Source organism: Triturus cristatus, chromosome 3_2 (assembly GCF_964204655.1).
Source record: "Triturus cristatus chromosome 3_2, aTriCri1.1, whole genome shotgun sequence".
NCBI classification, from domain to species: domain Eukaryota; kingdom Metazoa; phylum Chordata; class Amphibia; order Caudata; family Salamandridae; genus Triturus; species Triturus cristatus.
Window position 1 is genome coordinate 746587439 of NC_140584.1, and position 23084 is coordinate 746610522.

The following is a 23084-nucleotide window of genomic DNA, read 5'->3' on the forward strand; positions in this document are numbered from 1 at the left end:
ATTCCATGCGCGTACCTGTCATCTTATTTTCACTCTTTTCCGTGTGGGTATTTTGGTAAGGTTTGTTTGGTCCTTAACTTTGCTTTATTATACGTGTGGTAACAATACCCTCTCTGGCAGCTTTTGTTAACCCCATAAAAATAAGACTGACAGTGCTTTTGACACTAAACCCTGTGGTTTGCGAAAACCGCAGCAGCGCACGCATGCGCAGTCACCGTGTGCAGCGTCCAGTGCAAAACAAAGCAACGAAGGGAAAGAAACGAGGCGTGTCTATTCAAATCTCTGCTTGATTATTGGCCGGTAGTGGAATCCCGGCCTCGAGCCGTGCGCAGAGGCAGCTGAGCGAAGTACCAAGGAAAGGGATATAAATGGAGGGGATGTGAGGGCTAGCAGAAGAGCGCCTGGTTGAGCAGCAGGGCAGAGACACCGTCTCCGCTCCCAAAGACTCCCTCCGAACCGAGCAATAAGGACTAAGCTTTCCGACTTCAGCTACAGTGTTAGCTAAGTTTGGAAGGGAGGAAAAGGGGACCCGCTGTGACTCTGGGGTTGTCACTCTCCGCTACAGACGACCGTAAACACCAGGGCTGTTGTGCTGCACTCCTGCCGAATACTGCAAAAGAGAACTGCTCCTGCCTGCACTCCTAAAATACTGCACAGAAGAGGTGTCCAGAGACGGGCGACAGCTGTCACCATGAGCAGGGACGAGCAGAGCTGCTGCGGTGAGTTCTGGGGACTGCAGCCACCAGGGGGCTTGGCGTGCAGAGCGATCAATTTAATGGGCATGCCATTCACTTCAACGTTAAACAACATGCACTTCAATATGTTAATGTCAGTTATTTTCACAAGTAAAAGACTGCCATAAATATGCATAAGATTCGCATTATTGATATGACAGTGTAGCTCACTGGGCCATGTGCATCACCCAAGGGTTCTAGGCTGGAAGTTTAATCAGGACTGGCTCAGTTTTTCCGCCATCTAGGATGGATGCAACTGAGTGTCATTGCATTGGGTAATGCTAACACAAATTATTGAGCCGCTTAGTAATACCAAGAAATGGTTCCCTGCAGTCAATATTATTACCAGGTATACAATCATATTCATCTTCCTTTGAGAGTCATACTACACGGATGTTTATATAACAGTTATCATAATGTCCACATTATTTTATTAATGTGTATATGCGCAGTCACTATAAAGAGTGATTATGCTGGTATTAACAGCACTCATATTTTTCTTAATATTAATATAATTTCTGTTAGGGTACATGTGTGTATATATATGTAGCGAGTACTATATAACGGGAATTCCCATAAGGTCTTTTGGCGAACATAGAGCCTGCTTGGTTTAATATAGATTTGCTCGCATGGACTCTCTAATGCTTATACTAAAGTTATAAACTGCGGAGGATACAAAACCAACTATTTTGTGTCCACTTACCCAATTTAGAGTCTGTCCCCCAAAACATCCTTCAGATGTTATGGATTCTTTGTCTACATAACTCATGGGTGTTCTCCCATGATGGCTGCAGTTTTAATTTATCAGGAAAAATCCAGGTTGGTATGGAAGCAGGAGGCAAAAAGTGTGCCTTCAGGGAATATATGATTCATTCATGAGAAGAACAGCAGATCTACCATTGTTTAATTTAATTTTTCCAAGGATTATTTTATTTATTGAATAAGATGGATTTAGTGGGATAAGAAGACTATTCAATAGAGGATTTTGGGCATTCATAATGCCGTTAGATCCGAAGAAGACCAAACAATGGTAAAAAACTGATAAGCATTAACTTGAGAGCAGGAAAAATGTATAGAGCCTTACATCCTTGCATAAGTAATAATCCATGAAATGTTCTTTTCCAAATACTAGGAAATCTCATGAGAATGCACTAGGCCGGTAATAAGTTGGTAGCCTCAGGTCTCTCTTACAGGAGCTTGGCTACAAATCCTTGATTAAATACAAAATGTCTGTGTCAGCTGTCAGTTGTGAAACTGACCTGCCTTTCATTTGATTTGTATTTGCTATGTTGACTCTCACGGGAAACTATTCTGATTTTCTGTTGTTTGAGCTTTTTTTACATTTTACATTTTTAGAGCAATCTTCATGGTTTCTTTTCGGAGGTGTGGTTCTGATTGAGAAATATGGTCATGTAAGTGACAGGGACATGTCTTAGTCAGTTTCTTTTTCTGGAGAAATATTTGTAGAGGTTATATTTGCAGACCTCTCAAGAAAAAATTAGGTTTCCTTCCAGAATTAGCTCATTACCATGTTCCAATTCTTATCACTCCAAATTATTCTCCTTATACTATTCCCTGAATCTCGACGAAATAGTATAGTTAGTCCTCTCAAGAGTTAGAGTTGCTTAATTGGCAAGGTAGTCAGAATATCATTTATAATCTCTGTCAAAGAATAATGTATATCATATTTCTGTTAATGCAGTTTGAGTGCCATAGGTTTCTGAAAAGGTTGAACGTGTAGTTGAAGAACGTGCAAAGAAAATATATATCTGGATTCATAACAAGCATTTCTGCACTTAGCATCTATCTAAATTAAGCAATCACACATATATAATTTGTAATAAAATGTTTAAAACTGTATTTTCGATTGAGTGGCCTGATTGTATGTTTTTAAAGGCAGTTATAAGGCTATCTAGCTGCAAATATATTAACAGATATAGAATCCTTATAACAGCAGCACGGCATTGCCATTTTTATATCCCAGTGAAGTTTTCTGCGCTTAAAGATTTTGATGGGTAAAATAAGAGTCCTCTTCTATTTTCCTTCATGCTACTCCTGTATGATTACATTTCCAGGGACTTTTTCATACATTTGTGGTGCTTTCAGGTAAGGCTCATTTCCACAGCCAAGGAGGTACTTTTTAGTAATTTTATTAAAAAAACACTATAACTGTTTAATTTGTTAAATAGAGTTTTTTTCAAACAATTTTAGGGTGTGGTGTTGACTGTATGTTTCTCCTCTGGAAGGCAGTGGATTTACCTACACACGCAGCTTATATCCTAGCTTAGTTTTACTTTTGGACATGATGGGGGAATGATTTGAGAGCACTTGTTGGGGTGAGTTTGTGCTGTCTATACATTCACACTGTTGCAGAAGTGAAGAGTGTAATTGTGCAATAAACATTAAACACGTGCCCCTACCTAAATACTGTTTGTGCCTTTGCATTGCAGGCTCCGTTGCCAATTACTTAACTTCTGCAAAGTTTCTCCTTTACGTCGGACATGCATTGTCCACATGGGTAAGTTGAAAGGGTTGTATCTGCTCTGTTTGTTTTTTACAGTTGCATATGTCCCCCTCAGCAGTAATGGGTCAAAGGCCGACTAGCATGTATGAACCTTTGATTTTTTGGGCGTACAGGCAGTAGATCCCATAGAAGGCACATGTGACACAGCATACCGGACAGCTCGCCACTTAAAGACACAATTTAGCATTTCACAAATTCACAACATTTCCCCATAAGCCAACGTGCCTTTGAGTTGCTCCCTTTCAGTGATTTATAGTTGTAGTATTGCCAGACTCTCACTGGTTTTTAAGATGCTCACTGCTTCTATTGATTGGAAAAGAGATGTTATTTCATTTAAACAAACAAAGAACATTTTGTTTTGATTGGAGCTATTAAAGTGGAAGGAGTTTTGTTTGCCAAAATACGTTTACCAAACACGAGACTACATTTAGGTTACCAAAAGCTGCGGTAATCGTTCCCAGAGTGGACTGTGTGAGTTTTGCTTTGTCATGGCCTTGGAAGAGATACTGAGAATGTTGCTGCCAAACAGAGAAGCCTCTGACCTGGTTTGTAATGTTACTGCTTGCTCATCAGAGGGACACCACCCATAGTATCAATGGTGTTAAAATATTTGGGATAGTGCAGGACAAAGTAATTCCAGGTGGAGATTGTTTATATTGTGAAATGATGAAGCGATTAACACATTACAACAATGAAACCTTTTCCTGTTGACTGTGGTCGTCATTGCGTGTTCCGTTGATGTTGGCAGTCCCAGCACAGGATCACTGGTCAAGTTAAAACATATATGCTTCGACTTCAGGAAATGGCACTTGTCCTCTGTACATATTAGAGGTTGTGTAGGCTCCTCACTTGACTATTTATGAACCTGAGGGCTTACACAGAAAAAGCAGATTGGTGGATATGCCACTGCCCCCACAGGCAGACAGCAAGCCAGACACATATCTTCCGTGTGGACTTCCTGTTAATTTAAGAAATCTTTTTTATTTTCTCTAGCCAATTCTTCAGACTACTTCTTCCAATTTACATGAATTCATTGTCATTTGCTCCAGTAATGAGCTGTGGGTTCTTAATAAAGCAAGAGTAAATTTTCAGAGTTTTTAACTTGGAGAGGGGTGTAGCCACAGCCTTTACATGTGGAACAGTGGTAATCTGACAACAGCACCCCGCCAAGCTGGGTTCTTTTATCTTCCTACTTCCTGCGTAGAGCTTCACATTATGTAGTGCACCTCTGTGGTGTCTCTTGGCATCTACATCCGTTCCCTTCCCAAATGTGCAACTTTTTAGCGTTTAAACAATTTACCAAAAGACTAGTTCCTGTTTAGAAAAATTTAGCCAAAAGCAGGGACATTTATAGTAGAAATGCAATGATGTGTATTCAAATATATATTGTTAAGTACTGTTTAGAATCTGGGCTTGTGATGACATTAGATGGGTCGATAAGAACGCTTGGTGGAAACTAATGAACAGACACTGACACGAAGCTAGTGGTGCTTTTAGCCCACTTACATTTGTAGTTATGTAATTCAGTCTGGAAAATAAATTATTCCAGATGCAATTGTATATTTATATGGGTGAAACCTTTAATAAGCGCGCATTTCCGATTATTAGGGTTTTTACAAGGCTGCAAAGTCTTAATAAAATGGAAAAGTGAGCTGGCTAAACAGGAACGTGGAGAAGACGCAATAAGTCAGAGAAGAAAGCCCTAGCCCTCCCTGAAACTTGGCAGTGTCTTCATTTTTAGGAGTATATGTGGAAGTGTGTTCCTGGCCCCACGCATGCCGGTCATTTACTGTATGTCAATGAGGTAGTGTACTAAGCTATCTGTACCTTGGGTCGTTGTTTGGGAGATGGTGAAAAAATCTAAAAGTTGGAGGTAAAGCAAAAGAGGGAGTTTGCCAAAAAGACATCAATGAAGTGAGCACAGAGATTGAAAGAGAATGACAGACTCCTCTGAGAGGCATCAGAGGGCTGCAATGGCTAGTTAAGGTGGCATACTTGTGTTCTAGGATTCAAGTTTGTAGCAAAATTTACATTTTTGGGAGTTGGGAAATAGGCCTGGAGCAAAGCTACAGAAAGAGAAATTGTGCAGGCCACCTCAAAATGTATACTTTGTGTGGCCATTGTGACTAATTGTAGCACTCATTCAGTAAGAGTGTGGTTAAAATCTAACAGGATTCGAGAGACATATTTCCAGGTTGAAAATGTCCTTTTGATAACAAAAATAAGAAAAGGCTCAGAGGATAGCCAGTTACCATGTATTCCAGGAATTCTTACAGAAATCTTACTTAGGGCAGTTCCACTTTATTTCTCAAAGTGCTAACGTGGATAGCATTGTCAAGTGCAAACAGGCAGACATTGCCAAGTACAGAAAAACTAGTCTAATAAAATATGAACCTTGAGTTCTTATAAAAGGTGCATATTTATTAGGATCTGCGGCTGCAAAGTGGTGACGTGGGACTGGTCAACAGAGGCAGTATCTGAAGAATCCCACAGATCTGGTTGGACTATGTACATCTCATTGTCCATCAGTAGTATCATTAGTAGGCATACAGAAGGGAGTATCTACGGATACCTGGGAGGGACCGGAGGTGCCATCCAATTCAAGGGCAGTCTCATACATTGCACCAAGGTGCATGCAAAACTTTTCCAACTGAGTGAACTAACGTTGAACTGTTCATCTTATTGTGTTCTTATAGTTATCAGCACCCATTTTACTTTAAGCAGGCACCTGTTGACAAACTTAGCATCCTGCTGACAACATATTCCATTTTCAAAAGCAACATCTAAACATATGGGGTCTGTTATGTAATGTCTGTCTTAATTTTACTAGCCAGCACACACAGTGGGTAACTACATGTGCGTTAGGCTAGTACTTGGCCGACACCGCGTGGTTATAATTCCACTGGTCCTAAACACGTTTGCAGGTTTCATACGCGGAATTGCTGATGCACAACGGATGTGCATGTTGATAAAGTAGGCGCTTACATGCAGTTGGGGCATGACGTGTTTGTAGATAGGGTGGCGTGGGGTTCAGGTGCCACAAATGCTGTTACAGTAAAATAAGCAGTATTAGCAAAAGATAGACATTAACTGGATAATGAAACGGTATCAACAGAAGCCACTTACACGTAAAAATGAGAAGAGATTCTTAGAAAGTACAGTAATATACCGCTGTCTGTAGCAAATAGCTACACTTCCACTTTATCCGGAGATTCATGAAGTAAAGATAGAGACAGCCTCCCGATATACTTGTTGTCTGTCAGTCCTTTGAAACAAGATGTGGGCCAGATATCTATTCTTCTGTAAATGGCGTGAACATTCTTTGTACACATTGTGTTTTCTAAAGTACAACCGATGTCTGCATCTCTGTGACCTGTTATGCTTATCAGATTCACTGCATGGGAATAAAGTCCAAGGGGAATATAAAACATTCAGGAATTTTGCTAGGTTTGCCACTTTATATCTTGCTGTCCTCTTGTTATTGTTTTAGGGAAGGCTACAAGTAATCAACACAGAAATAATAAAACAACAACTGATGTTAGCCAATACCCCCTACAGATGAAATGGCTTGAGAATTGATGTCAATAGTAGATTTGATCTCAATAGAAGCAATTCATTTGGAGGTCACTGAGCTTTAGAAAGGCCTGCAACAGCTTGTGAATCTTATATGTGTGTTCTTTTTCTTTGTAGGGAGATCGCATGTGGCATTTTGCAGTCGCTCTCTTTTTGGTTGAACTTTATGGCAACAGTCTTCTCCTAACAGCTGTCTACGGTCTAGTTGTTGCCGGATCCGTGCTGCTTCTGGGAGCCATCATCGGAGACTGGGTGGACAAGAATGCAAGACTTAAAGGTAATGAAACATTGATATAAATATGTTACTTGTGCTTATTGAACACTAAAGCACCATTCTTTTTTACTTCTTGCCTTTTAATTATATCAATGTATGTATTCCTTTTAGAAACGTCAGCTTTTTAATCTAATGGGTGTTCTTTCCTTCCTACCATGCATTCCATAATGCTATGCATTATTTTCCAAATTGAAGCAGTCTGTTACACTGCACTTTCTCCTTTACTATGCATGCTGTTATTCTGTTAGCATACCCTCTTTCCATCCACATCAAGCATTCTACCCTGCATTCCATAGGAGCATACATTCTGTTCTATCATGCCTTGTCCTCTATATAAGCATACTTTTGTTTTCACCGTGCCACAAATTCTTACCTGTGCTTCTTTTCTTCCTGAACAGTGGCACAAACTTCTCTGATTGTTCAGAATGCCTCGGTCATCATTTGTGGCATGGTCCTAATGGTCGTCTTTCTCTTCAAAACACAGATGACATCCATGTACCACGGCTGGCTTCTTGTAAGTCCTGCACTCATCTCCACCTAGTTTTAGTTCTATAAAATTATCATGTAAAGCATTTTGTCTTGTATGAAGTTTCTTTCATCAGTCAACATCAAAGCCAGCTATTGTTGAACATTGCAACTACAGTATGAATACAGACTTGCCCCTGCCCTTCTAATATGAGCACAGAGAAGCCCAGTTGGTGGCACAGTACTCCATATTTATTATTTTGAAAAAGTGCCATAGCAGATTTAAAGGAAAGAAATCAGCTGCACACCAAGAACCGATGTGAATGTTCTTCTTTCAATCCCAAGCAAAAATAGTATCTTAAAATCTTAGTTAATAGTTCAGCTCTTCATTAAAAGATAGACTGTTTAAAGTTTCATTTTGATAGTTGTTTGGATTGGATTTTCCATGAATACTTGCACTGAAACTCCCCATGTGGAAGCCAGCAGTTGATAATGCTTTCCTGTTACTTGTTTATTTGCAGACTGCTTGCTACATCTTTGTCATCAGTGTCGCTAACATCGCAAACCTTGCCAGCACCGCAATGTCGATCACCATTCAGAGAGACTGGATTGTAGTGGTTGCAAACGAAGATAGGGGCAGACTGGCAGGTAAACTATGGTTCTCATGCAAAATATTTGTAGAAAACTAGGGCATTTTCTCAGCATTCTTTAAGTTTGACATATTACTGGCAAAGCCTAAGGATTGACAGTTTTTCTCTTTATTTACCAAGAAGTTTTCTTACACTGTTGTACTTTTAGTTTTTTAATTTTGCATATTCTTGGTACAAATATTTTATTTTGACCATTCTTGCTACAAATTACAATCCAGGGATATTTTTCCCATGTTAGTAACAATTAGATCAAAGTTGAAGCGCCATGATAGGCGTGGTAGCGCGTGGAAGTGAGAATACTTGGCATTCTGCAGTTGACAGTTTGATATTATATGATTATGATTAGCAATTCATATATAGAATATACAAGAAGTAAGATTTTGGACTCCTAGATGTAAAGTATATTTGTCCATTTTTTGTGTATTGCAGTTATTCTACATTTTTAATATGCGCTATATAGCTGAAAAAAGCGAAGTTCAGACTCTTTTCCATTTGCTGTTGAGAGCTGCCAATTCTTAGCTAACATTTTGGCAAATTGGAAACTTGACAGAGATTTAGCTGAAATTTTGACAGGAACGAATAGAATAAACAAGTGTATACCAGGGCCACCACAATTTCCTGCAGTCTTTGAAATGTCTAGCAGTGCTGTAAATGGGAAGATTAGTGCCTTGTCGTACCGGTGCAAGGCCACGTTTTCAGACTTTGAAAATAGAAGCTGCACATTGCTATATACAATGCATATCTTATCCATACCCATGTGCTGTATATTTTTTCGTTTTGTTTATATCTAACCTGTACATATTTTTCCTGGTTTAAATAGTCTTTGCTCTGTGCTTGAGAATTTTCTTTGTGCTCGTGAGTTGCAAATGGACCAACATGATGGCACTGTAACATTCATGGCTAAGGTTTCTCTAAGTTGTTTTGTATGATCACATTTGTTTTTATTGGCATTTACTTTATAGGTCAAGTACCAGATGCTTTTTGTATCAGTCATCTGCAGTGCCTGTATGTGGGCCATGATGACGGCTGTGTAGTCCAAGATTTTTTAATTGCTTGGAACATGCCATTTCATCTACTGTATTATGAAATCTAGCGTGCTGTTCAAGTTTGAACAACAAGGGCATTCTTATAAATAACCATACATTATGTCACTGTTCATAAAGCAGAGTTAAAACGGGCAATAGTAAAAATTAAAAGGTGGGAGGCAGGCGTAGATATTGGTGAAATAAGGCATGCAGATCTATAGCAGTGCTCCATGGGAAAATCAAGCAGTGCTATTTTTTTACTGAAGTGTACAGCCTTTATTGCCATATTGCTATATATTTCAATAACAACACTGCATTAGATATGTCGAAATAATCAACATATCTTGAGAAACACTCTGATGTCTTTAACATTGGACCATGTACGCAATCCAGCTCAATAATCAGTGTCATGCAACAATTTCAAATAATTCACCCCCTAGGGTGGACGGTGTATTTCATGATGGTTCCCTGTTCTAAAAACAAGAGAAAAGTAAAGTAGATTTGGGTGACCCATGGGCTGCGTAAGTAAGGGAGAAGATAAGAAAATTGTACAGGAGCTCCGGTATTTCTGAAAATAAAGTATAGCTTATTCAGCGGCTCTGCAAACTTGTTAACATCTGGACCCTATGGCCCTCTTTGACTTGTTATATGTGGTCTTGCAAGTTCACCCCCATATCTTGCAAAGTTTACATATGCATTAGTTTTCATTTTAAATAATTCACTTGGAACTCTTATGCACGAGGTCTATTTTGCTGAATCAGATCACAGTATGATTTAGCGTGTCCGTTAACCTTGATCTTAGGTGACTTTTTATATTTCATAAGGCAAGTGCTTCCAAAATTGGAAAACGTTTTGGCAAGTTGTAAACATTTATGTTACGTGAACTTTCTATCTTAAACTTGCACATTGGAAACTTCCTTATCACCGAGTGGACAAGATCTGCAGCGAGTTTAGTGTAGAAAGGGGAAAGTGAATTATTAATTCTAGGTTTGTGAATTAGAATGATCCAAGTTCAGGTTATAGGAGTGCACACAGACCATTTAATTGCAGCAGATTCTGTGCTTGAGAAACGTAGTCACTAGACTACATTACCCCTCAAAATAAAGCTGCTTCTATATTTTGTTTTTGATAATGGTTTTTACTTCCTAGGCAGCTAGTTATCAATTTAAGTGATTTCAGTACCTTTTTATTGCTCTGCAATTTGGATATATTTCCGTTTAGCAAAAAGTAGACAAAGCTTCACAAAGTTAATTAATCTGTTTTCAGTTAAATCCCTGGCAGAGATGATGGGTTCCAACCAATGAATATTTGAGTGATTGTCTAATTTAATAACATACTAAATTGGGTGTAGAGCCGGAAATGCCTGAAAAATCGGATCTGTTTCTGAAGTTGCTTGTCTACTGTCCTAGGATTATTTATGGATCATCAAATTATTGGCCCAGATATTTCAGTTTCCCTTATCCTTTTATGCACTCCTTATGGTAGAAATGTCTTTTAATATGAATTTTGTAGTGTATTGAATGGGCAGATACAAGATACCCCTTCAGGAATGTATGGGTATGTAAGATTGCCGTAGTTTGCACCCTATGTCAAACTGAGATACATTTGTTATGTCCTGCATCTCTAAATACATATTCATTCACAAACTGATAGGTGAGGCACCTCCTGCAGACTATTATCAATAAAGTTGATAGTCATAATCTTTTTTATGGATAACATCTTAAAAGACAGATCATTAAAAACAACATACAAAATTTCAGTGCCACTATCATTCATGTTTTAAAAACCTCATCAAAGCTGATAGCTTTATCACTTGTGATGGTGTATCATCTTCTATCATTATGTACATTTGCAGGTAAAATGCTTTCATACAAAGGTGAAACGCCTGCTATTTGGCAATGCATGGAATAGGAAGAGTCAGTGTTGTAGCTGTGTTCCACGAGAACTTGCAAATCTTCAATTTCCTTCATATTCGAAGCAGGCATCCTACTTGATTGTAGACTGTGTTGGAGGTTTGTGCATGTTCCATCGTATTGTGTGACTAACTGCACGTCCAACACGTAGAACTACCAAGAGCGACCATATTTAGTGAATATGCAAGGAATGCCAGCTAATCTGCAAGCTCTTTGAACTCTTGTCACTCTAAGCAGTGGGTAAGAGGTGAACAGATGAACTTTGTACAGGAAAATCTGTACAAACGTGCGTTGCATTGGCAAGGCTTGAGTGTGGAAAATTGAGAACATTCCTAAGTTCTATTTATATTTCAAATGGAGCTCATTTGAAAGAGGAAATTGGAGGCAGTAGGAAGAATAAATAAGAAATGCTGAGACAGGTATAATAAAATAATTTCCAGACGTGTTCAGCAGTTTTCGCTAAATAAACCAGTGTGTCGGGACCCACATTGCACAGGGCTAGCAGTGGAAGTTTAGTCATACTGTCCCAGGTGCACATCTTAAAATCTTTTGGCACACTGTTTGTGTGAAACACCTGACTAGGTTACCAGGAAGTGGGAGGACTCATAGTGCTTCTGATATGTGTCTGTACTAACTCACTAAATAGCACTTCTCAGGTTCTAAAATCCAGAAGTGCTGGTGCCTCAGAGCATGACACAGTACTTACCTGTTTAAAATCCCATTTCTGGGAACAACAGGATCACATACTGCCCCAGGGCAGGAAGATGCACATGCATATTATGGAACTAAATTCCCTCTTGCCGTAAGTCAAACTCACATGGCAAAGTGTGCAGGCTTTGTACAAAAGGACAGGATCAACAGTGATGTATTTCTTTCACAAACAGTACGTCAAATGCCAGTAACCTGAATATCCTAAATGATAATGGAATAGTAATTCATTATGAAATAACTCTTCTTTCAACAAGTTGTATTTGCAAACTATCAATTACCAATATTGAAATTTTAAGTTACAAACTTTCCCACAGATATGAATGCCAACGTGCGGAGAATTGACCAGCTTACCAATATTTTGGCGCCAATGGCAGTCGGACAAATCATGACCTTCGGCTCTCCGGTGATCGGCTGTGGATTTATTGCTGGTTGGAACCTGCTGTCTATGTGTGTTGAATATCTTCTGCTCTGGAAGGTTTACCAGAAGACTCCTGCCTTAGCGATGAAGGCTGGGCAGAAAGTAGAAGAGAAGGAATTAAAACAAATCAACATTCTGAGAGGTACAATTACACATTAAAGAAACATATTGGGGCTACATTTGTTTTACAATGGTACACATTCATTATTATTTACTCAATTCTGATTTGATTTTGGTAGCATTATTCAACGGTCTTACAAACTAGTAACACAATAGGTTTCTTATAGACATAGTCAGAAGTTAATTCACAAGAATCTGTCAATAATATGCAGTGCACTAATGTTCTCTCTAAAATGGTTGAATGCAAAATAAGAGGCTATATGACCATGAAGTCTAAAGCATGTACTATGTGCCTTCTGAACTGTACAAATCCATTCACCGACTCACAAAAGTACCATTGTCAGTAACATAGCTCAGTATGCTACTACATGTACCACGGTAGCATTCAAAAGCTGCAGGCATTCTGTGCTAAGGTCCTCCCAGCTGCTCTTTCATTCATGGTCAAAAAGATATCTATAATTGAGTTGATAACAGTGAAACCTGTTGGCAGCATCTAAAGACAATTTACTTTTTAAGTGTTTTATGTAACAGCAACTGTCATTATTCACTACTGGAGGCTGACTCGCCTTTACTCTCTAGAGGTTTAGTCCCTCACCTTTCACTTCACTCCTTTAAATCCAACATTGTTAATTTGACAACAAAGGCACCCTAATGTATACATTTCAATCTTCTTTAAATATGTATATATCATCAAGTAGGTTAACCTTAAAAAACGGCTCAATTATGTTCGTTGGAATTTAGTGTTTTGTTCCTAGCATTTTCTCTATAAGTTTAAAGTTTAACTGACTTGGTTAACAAAGTAGTGTACGTTTCATGGGAAATTTGAGGTGTTCTGAATACTTTACGTTTTTTGTCTTTAGATTTAGAAAACAATCCAGATAAACTCAAAGAAGATTCACAGTTGATGGGAGAGAAAACTGTAGCAGTTGTTGAGCCACTAAAGGAGCCCAGCTGTGCGGACCGGATAGCTGAGCCCTTCCGCACGTTCAGAGATGGATGGGTGGCCTACTACAACCAGTCCGTGTTCATGGCAGGCATGGGTCTGGCATTCCTCTACATGACCGTTCTGGGCTTCGACTGCATCACCACTGGTTACGCCTATACGCAAGGTCTTAGCGGTTCTGTTCTTAGCCTTCTTATGGGAGCCTCAGCCATTACTGGTATCCTGGGCACTGTGGCCTTCACTTGGCTACGGCGCAAGTGTGGTCTCATCCGCACAGGCTTCATCTCTGGAATTGCCCAGTTTGCTTGCCTCATCCTGTGTGTGGTCTCTGTGTTCATGCCTGGAAGCCCTCTAGATTTGGCTGTTTCCCCTTTTGACGACATCAGCTCAAGATTGTTTTCATCAGAGCCACTTCCTACTTTCGCCCCAGATGTGAATGAAATTCTCCTGTCGACTGGAATGCCCATCACTGTGAATGGTTCCACAATACTGAATGGTGAACCAGAAAACTCCGTGCCTTTGATCTCCGTCAGTCTGCTTTTTGCAGGCGTCATTGCTGCTAGAGTTGGTAAGTAAACTGTCTGCCAGCTATTGTTCACATAACATGATTTGCATTCTTTCTCATGTTGTATCACCCACCAACTAAAGGCTGACAGAACGTGTACCAAGGTGAAGTGTATTGCTTTGTGAAACCATATTGTTGATGCATTTGCGGGTATTTTCACTTGGGATGGAGTAGAACTCTCTTGGAAGCCTGCTTGAGGGATGTCTTCCTAGAGCTCTTTATTGGCTTTCAAAATAATCTCATTGACCTCACATAAAAGGTAGGGCCGTGTAAATATCAAAAGGCTGGTGGTGCATAGAGGTTATTTTGTGCCCATGGTGAAAATCCTTCTCACAAAAACTTCAAAACAGTAGATGCTTTTGAGTTCACTTGGTTAAAATGGTGTGCCAGACAGCCCACAAACCAGGTGAAGTATTTCCCGAAACCATAAAGGGGTGAGTACCAATCAGGTTCGAACACTATTGTACTAGGTAGCCTACCTACTGGGTCACATACTGAAGTATCTCCTGGGAGACAGATGGGTGGGTTCTGCCCTACCTGTAGCACAGCAGAAACAGGATATAACAAGTGCACTGTTTTCCCCACTTGAAAGATCTATTTTGAAACGTACTGCTGCTGTTTCAAGGATTGCCTAAATACACATTACACACAAGATCTACAGATTTCACCCGTGTAGGGCTCTGTGCACCCTGGGTGCGATGCCTTTAATACTGTTCTCTTTGGACAGGTTGGTGGCCTGTCATTCTACCTTTGTGACTCATGTTAGTTCAGGGATGCTCTGTCAAATGGTGCAAGCCTGGCAGCCTCTTTCTGTTGCTTCAGAAAAAAGTTGAAGACTATCTGGTTAGACTGCTGGGTAAGATCAGAGGCAAAAGGCACTGTCAGGTAGTGTGTACTGAAGAAATGCAGTTACCCAAGTCAGTCAGTCAGGTGGGGCGTAAAACACACAGGTGTTGTGCATTGATTCAACGACTTAGTCTAGTGTCAGGAAGAGTCAGGTAAAGGTTTAGGGCAACAGTATTGTCAAGTTAAGTTTTTGTCACGAGTTAAATATTACAGTGGCTCACGGAAGGCTACTGGTCTGCAAAAGGACAGTCTTCCTGTTTTTCATTGGAAAACGAATCCTAAAGTTGTAAATATTTAATAAAAAAAAACAATAATACTGATTCGTCTGTACGAACCGCACGAAATCAATGTGGTGTTCATTGACTAAAAATTAGTGACCTTTAGTGCATGGCAAGGTTGCAAATGTTAAACATACAAGTGACATCAAGATCCATCCACTTATGTGTCAGACTTAGAATACTTATTTTGACTTTTATTTTTACTTTGGCACCTAAATATCCAGCAAACCCTGTTCCTGGAAGCACTGTCAGGCAGGCAGACATTACCTGTTTGCTGAGACCACTTGATCAGACTGAACTTTGTGAACGTCTTAATAATATATCAAGTTCTCCACAGATGTGCTTAATAGGCAGATTGTAATGGGTAGCTATTAACAATGCATGCTTGTTTTAGGCCCATTATTGTAATTAGTTTGAGAAGTTACAAATGCATACTGCTAATTAAGCTTTAAAATAGAAATATATCACTCAAGGGAGGCAGATTTATTTATAATTTCAGGGTTAAGATACAGATGGCAAATACAATTACATATTTCCACACAGTGTAAGTTGTGTTCAGACAACACCCTGTTAGGTAAAGTCGGTTTCAGAGTCCAGTCTTGATTATTGCTCTCTTGATGACAAGTGTTGCGCCATCACATACCATTTCCTCTTAAGTACACACGTGGAGTCACAGACCCGGACCCGTATTTCTTTAAGTTGCATCCTCAGAGTGGTTCGAAGAATCTCATTTATTCAGTTTTGGACTAATGTGGAATGCAGAACAAACCACATAGTTTATAATTCAGTTTAGCTATTTGAAGAGAACTGTGTGATTAAGGGCAGATAAATGATTTTATCACATTGTGCCTTATTTGCCTAATCTCTCAAATTTGGCAGTGCTTTGAAAGGACTAAATGCCAAGTTTGTTTCTTGAAGAACATAAACTAACTGTTACTACTCAAGCAGTTTACAAAGAAACCCCAGGGGGGATGGGGAAGGACAGTGGCCTACAAATCTCCTCCCTACCAGAAGTGGCATTGTAACTGTGCCAGTATCTGGCTTGGCACAGCAGAAACTCTTTCTCCCTATGCTGGGAGCACACTCTACATTCTGTGCTTACTAAGTTTCCAGAAGCTTGTATTTATAGATCAACTTTGTTTATTGGTTATAGACAAATATGCATACACCCGCCAACATCCTGTGGCAGGTGGGGGTCAGTGCCGTAAGAAAGGACATATGTCTTAAAACGCGCCATAAATGCACATAACTCCTGTAGGAGATAAAGACAACTTAGCTCACCATGTGACATCAATTGTACAACTGTATCCTATAATTATAACACTATCCCCACAACCTGTGTCCATTCTCCTTAGTTAACTTTAATTGGGCTTGTCTATACCCCTCCCTCATGTTATATCTCCTTTGTCTTTATTTTGTATCGAACTAGACACATCTATTACCAAGCATGCTTTCCCAGCATTAGGATCAGTCTCAAGGAGGTTCCCTGAGACATAACACCCTCAAGTACCTGAGGCACGTAACCATGAACTCTGAAGACAATAGAGTGAGACACGATTTACATATTGAAGCAAATTGTTTGCTTCTTCCCATGATTGACATTGAAATCTTCTCCACGCCTAATAATTCCAAAACTCTGTATAGCCATGACCTATGAGTATGAGTGGCCTTTTTTCCCCACAAACCCAGAATCATCTGTTTGGCTGCACACAAGAGTAGGGTGATCAACCTGCTTCTTGTAGATCTCAAGTGGTGTAAGAGGCAGTCAGATACTCCTAAAATATGCTAGGAATCTGAGTAATTCTGTGTCAAACTTTAAATCTATGTCATCTATGACTTACCTCCAAAATCTTTTAAGTTTGTGGCAATGCCACAAGAGCTGTACGAGGGACCACATGTTTCTACATACCCTCCACCAGCCCACCTTCACTTGAAGCTAGTATTTTGAATCAAATATTTCCTCTTTTTGTGTATATTCCACATTATCTACTCCATATCAATGATGTGTTTCATGCAATTCAGTGTTATACGGATTACTCCTGATGCCAGTAAGTCTTGTCACTTTGTTTCTAATATGCCGGAACTCTCTCATAAATAAAATATAATCCCGAATCGTATGGGGGCCATTATGCCTGCAGTGTCACTCTGTTGAAGCCAACGGAGCCACTACTTTTCACCAGATTTTATGTTATTCCCTAATGTTTTCCACAAACAAATAATAAATATGGTTGCCCCACTATGCAAAATATCACCATTTTAAGTATAAGCAGATGGTTAGTGTTTCCTCCATCCAAAATATGGCAGATGAAGGGAGTTTCATGAAAAATAGGCAATATTTAATAGACCTGCACGGATATATGTACTGTAATTTCAGCATGGAAACTGCTCCTTCCACGAATAAATGGCACCTCATTGGAATCTCATGAGTCTTTCGAGGTATACTCTTCACGCAAACACTGCTATGATCTGATAAGTTGGGTGTGATATTTTGTGTTTATACTTTTATTTCAGAGTTGGCCCTCACATATCTGCAGCCACCTATTTTTGATGATTAAATGCAGCCCATTGGCGCAGGGTGTGAGTCGATTTATATTACATGTAAACCCAAACAAAAATGTCTACTTGTGAACAATATAGGAGGTAAAATCATTCTTCAGTTGTAGTTTGATGTTCGTCATAACACAGGACCAGGCCTGTAGCTCAATATAGCAGAACAATAAAGTATTTTGCACTTTATAATTATTATTCAAATATTATCTGTGTGGAAAAGTTTTACTCATAAACAACACAATTATTTCCTACTTGCCATTGGGGAAGTATTATAAGATGTATTCAGAAATTGTCCCCATCAGCTTCTTCATTCAAGTTGGTGAAGTGTGCATGAAGCATAGGTTTCCAACAGTTTTAGCAGAAGTAGTTGATGGCACACAGTTTGTACTGATTAATGGGGCACATTCTGATGCATACTAGAAAATAACCCCTGATTACTCTGGTGTTTCATGAATTATCAACATTGTCAGCCTGGAGACCACACGTCTTTGAGATTCTCAAGAACCAGAGACCTTAAAGCAGAATAGTCAACAAAAAAGGTCCCCACTAATGAATTTTTTAGCGAGGAGAAAGTAATGCTATTTCTAAAAAGATGTTTATGCCCACATAATTTGGTCACCACTCTTTCTTATTTAGAAAAATGCTACTACTTATATCTGCCCTCACCCAGAGATTTTAAAGATTTTTATTCCTCCTGTAAGCAAGGAGCAGTCTGTCTCGACATTCTTCACCGGTTGCTAATATCATCTCTTCATATGTAGCCTTAAGAAGAACATGTCAGTGAAATCCTAAAGGTTTCTCAGGACCACATTTCTTTCAGGCTTTGCCTGTTTGGGAATCTATGTGTGTATATGGTATTTCTGTAGCGCACCTAGCCAAAAGGCAGCGGAACACTGTACATGGTCAAAGGCAAGCTTAGTCAGGTAAGAGAGGAAGCTGAGTTGTGGCGTGGGAATGTGTGACATGCGCACTCGCTATACATCCTTATTGCCTTACCTCTCATGTTTGTGTGCCTTTTCCCTATTATATAATGATATACCTAAGCATTGTTTTTCCCCTGTGGGCGGAGCCCTTACTTTAAAAGTCATCTGTGTTGTTTCTTCAGCTCCCATTTTTTTCACAGTGTATGTCTTTGAGTTAAGTGCAGCTACAATATTCCCATTGTGAGTGAATGCATCACTGGCTAATATGATGTTTTTATTTTACAGGTCTTTGGTCTTTTGACTTGACTGTGACACAGCTAATCCAAGAAAATGTGATTGAGTCTGAGCGAGGTGTTATAAACGGTGTCCAGAACTCCATGAATTACCTCCTCGACCTTATGCATTTCATCATGGTCATCTTAGCACCCAACCCTGAAGCCTTTGGCTTACTCGTGCTCATTTCTGTCACATTTGTCGCCATGGGTCATTTAATGTACTTTCGCTATGCCCACAAAAACTTAGGTAAACAGCTTCTTGCATGCTGTTCCCCAGATCCCAAAACAATGTCAGTTGAGCCACAAAAAGCTGAATCATCTTGTGTGTAACAAGGAGTATTTATTTGTGTTACTGAAATACAACCAGCTAGTATTGCATTGTTTGACATATGACTGTGCAAACAGAGGTGTTTCTCTAAGGTTGTCTTTAATTACGAGAGTGTCTCATCTTTAAAGTATTAATCTGGGGTCGGGAAGACTAGAGATCAAGTGTCGCTAGATAAGACCCAGTCTATACACAGAAGAAATGTCTTTAGTGACAAGATCCGGAGTTCTTATGTTGAAATTATTGCTTTTGGGTCGCAGATCCAGAATCCAGTTGCATTCTAAATGGTGAAAAGCATCCCTCTGACAGGAGGATGCGCAAATCCTAAGGTCAGCACGTTATTTTTGATGCCAGAACTAATGTTCTACACAGGGTTGCATCACCAAAATAGCAAATGTTGGGTGCTTGGGTTAACCAAAGAAAGGTGATGGGCAACACTGAAATTAACCAAATTCAGGGAACTATCATGTACTTGCTTTAATTTCCCTCTAAAACAAAAGTGGCTTGGTGGACAGAGCGGATTTCTAAACAGATTTCCATCGTCTGTCTTCAGCTTTCAACTTACCCAAAGTCCTGACTTTCAACCGAAAGAGGCCATTGTTTTCAAGAATGATGTCACTTTTGGAATTTCCAACACACTCCTATTAGTCAGGAACTCCACCTTCAGAAATACAAAGTGGCTTTTAAAGTATTCCAGTTTTGTGCAACTGAGTAAGGTTCTGATGAATAGCGACATTTAGTAGAGCTCAGGGTGGCACAAATTGCTGTAGAAGCTCTGAATGAACTGACGCTTACCCATCGTCGCAACACAGGATAGGTTTTCTCGTGTTCGACCATTTACATAAGGAAATAATTGCCACCCTCATCAGCTCCGTAATTAAAATCAAGACACACCTCTGTTTTGTTATTATGTCTGTGTAATGTGTTGTGGTGAAAGTATTGCATTATATGTTAGTAGCACTTCCTAGTATATTATATATGTATATATCCTTGTGCGAATAACAGGACATCACATGCAGATTGTAGCATTGCACCAACAGCTTACTAGGCAGACTGACTGTAAAGATGTCCAAAGTTTTAGGTGATAGTCTTCCTATTCAGACACAAAGAAATGTAAGCTAAAGTCAAATTCAAATGCAAAGGCCTAGGGGTATGTTACTTGGGGGCACAGGTCGAGGACTGCACAAAGTCCTCGCCTATATTGACCACTCAGTAATGTTAGCAGTCAATCAGTACTTATATGGCCGGTCTGCATACAATACAGGCGCAGACATGGAGTTTTAAGCTAGCTTTGAACACATTTAATGAATAAGGTGATCAGTTAAGATGCTTTTATAAATGTTCAGTTCAACACACTTTATTTTTTACAATGTTTATACAGAACTTAAACTTCTGACGCTTTTTTGTTATAGATACTTGTGAAAGGTGTCTTGCAAGAGCACCGGACAAAGAGTTGTGCATTTTAATGCCTTCATTGTTATGCATTTCCAGTACACAAACACATCATCTACACTTTTGCAATAGACGTATATGCACTTTCAGAACATAACTGCACCAATGCTGGATAAGCACTTTTCTTCTGGGATTTTGACATAAAGAATTAGCTACCTGCTTTTTTTACTGATATTGCCAATGTTCTAGGAGACCTTTTTATGATCAATGATCGATTTCAATGTCTACAGTAAAATTAGCATTTATATAAACAAGCATGGGAAAACAGTATGTTTCTAATGCAATCTTCAGAGACTGTAACACTATGGATCCTGTTAAAGTTACAGTACGTTGGTTCACAGTGTCTCTTTCCTCCTCACAGTACATATTTCTTTATGATCGCCGTGTTGTTAAGAAACCTCTGTCAGAATTGTTAGTGTGCAAAATGTATGTGTGTATATGTATATATATGTATAAATATGTGATTTCTTACAATGCAGAACTTTTAACAGATCTCTTAGCTACTAAACATATTTCCTGGGGAGCTGTAATCGCTTCTGCAGTGCACAGTCATATTAACAGATTTTAGATACTTGTCTCATATTTTTACACTAGTGTTTTATACGAGGACATTGGATGGGGGAAATGTAGTACAGAAAAACATAACTGTTGCAAGTGTTCAAGTATAAAACATCAGTAGCACATAATTAACAACCAGCTAATGATGTAATAAATCCTGTGGTGCCTAGCCTGCTTTAGGTCTTTATAAGGGTTTGGGCCCTCGGGAACTTTGAGGGCTTCCTAACTTACAGTGACAGCCCTGAAAGGCTGCCCCTGTTACTGGTCCAAATGGAAGAAAACTATTGCACTCACAAATGACCTAGTGGTTCCTTACAGATGTCTACCTCGGCTATGGGAAACTACTATGCAGAACTCAGTGAAAAACACCAGCAGACGTTTACTCCTCGGCCAAGTGTACCTATACGTGATAACCATTGTTGCTGACGCTATTTGCTCACACAAAAGTGACTTGGAGATTCATTCAAAGCAAGCCTTGTCAGAGGAAAGAGTGCCAAAAAGCCTCAGAATGTAGTGACAGCAATGATAATCCAGAATGGACTGCTGGTAGTCACTGGATCCTTGTTGTACACAACTCGGCGAGACACGCTATTTGGGATGGTTTGTGGACTTTAACGTGAGCAGCCAAGACTTCTTTGCCTTGTGAATAAAATGTCTACAACGCCAAGGGTGCTCATTGCAGCAGAATTTTTTATTTTGCGGAATACCCTCTGCTTCTCATAGCCTAAACTAACATGTAAGAAATGCTTCCAAATGCCAAATTTATCTCCCCAGAAATACTGTGTATCTGACTTTGATTTATATAAAATAAATTCATGGTTATATATTTCTTGTTTTGTGTCATTCTTAATGCTCTTTGTTTAAGTTTATTTTTGGGGAAGGCAAGCCGGCAAAGAGGTGAAACCATGCTGCATGAGAGCAGTTATTGGTGCCATTGGTTTGAGTATAGCAGTGAAAAGCTGGCCAGTGTGGAAAATAGAAATGTATTAATAAGTCATGATTCAAGTACAATGACATTCCATAATCAATATGACAACGAGAGGCCTATAGAAGGGGGCACACAAAGCACATTTTAAAGATAATATGAGGGCTTGACTTCTAGGCCTGGTTTAGAGTTGGATAGTTTAGTAATGGAGCTATGCCAGTATTTTGGAGAAAGAGCCCGAATCCAAAAGAGAATTCAGTGGTAGAAATGTCTCCAGTGTGCTCTCCCCATGGTGAAGGATATCTAACTGGTCGATTCTTCTTTAAGGATGAGCACCTCCTCCAGAAATTGAAGGATTTCCTCCTACTACTCAAATCTAAAGCAGATCCCAAATGTATGTTGTTTGTTCTCCAGCAGTGTATACATAGTATACTGTGACAGATATCTACACTTAAGAGTATCAGGGAATTATCTGGAAATGCATGTTTGAATAATTCAGTAAGATGTTTTACTTTTGCTCAAAATCAGTCGTATGTGCCATATTCTATCGGGACCATAGATAACACTTTTTACACACACATGTTTGTTCTTACTTGGCTCTCCATGTTAAATGCTGATAACTCTTCAGGAACCACCTCCTAATATCCATTATGATCCCATGTTGACGTAATTGAAGAGATCATTATTTATGCTCCCCTAGCCGACTTTCAGTGAAAATTCTCAGTATATCACTGGATTGTGTGTTTGCTTTTATTTGCTTGATTTAAATGGCCTGTATGCGAGTTAGTGTAGGTGCTCTCGGGGCTATTAAATGCAGGACAGACCATGAAAGCTTTTATAGTGATTTTTCTGGCCTAAAGATCAATCACGGGTTCAATCCATGCTCAGGGCCTGGCTGGAAGACATTCCTCAGACCCTTGTTTGCACAATGTCAATAAAAAGTAAATCATATCCTCGTTAGAAAGGAGAATATCAAATTGTGTAGTTGCAAAATGCAGATTTCAGCAAATGGATTTCTATTAATGGATTCCTTTATT

At 39.4% G+C, this 23084-nt stretch overlaps 1 protein-coding gene across 1 annotated transcript; it reads left to right on the top strand.

The window, feature by feature from the left end:
- The first annotated feature begins 284 nt into the window (after nucleotides 1-284).
- LOC146858040 (ferroportin-like) lies at nucleotides 285-21948 on the top strand. The gene is made up of 8 exons (XM_085648820.1): nucleotides 285-719; nucleotides 3185-3252; nucleotides 6949-7108; nucleotides 7504-7619; nucleotides 8092-8218; nucleotides 12184-12429; nucleotides 13268-13918; nucleotides 18798-21948. Exons 1-8 carry the CDS (start codon nucleotides 692-694, stop codon nucleotides 19115-19117), a joined length of 1716 nt encoding a protein of 571 aa, XP_085504946.1. The 5' UTR covers nucleotides 285-691; the 3' UTR covers nucleotides 19118-21948.
- Nucleotides 21949-23084: the final 1136 nt, after the last annotated feature.

What these genes read in the sequence shown, in the direction of transcription:
- LOC146858040 (XM_085648820.1), top strand. Translation starts at nt 692, where the DNA reads ATGAGCAGGGACGAGCAGAGCTGCTGCG. An exon ending in CAAGAATGCAAGACTTAAAG is followed by an intron (nt 7,109 to 7,503) that starts GTAATGAAACAT and finishes CTTCCTGAACAG; the next exon opens with TGGCACAAACTTCTCTGATT. An exon ending in AGATAGGGGCAGACTGGCAG is followed by an intron (nt 8,219 to 12,183) that starts GTAAACTATGGT and finishes ACTTTCCCACAG; the next exon opens with ATATGAATGCCAACGTGCGG.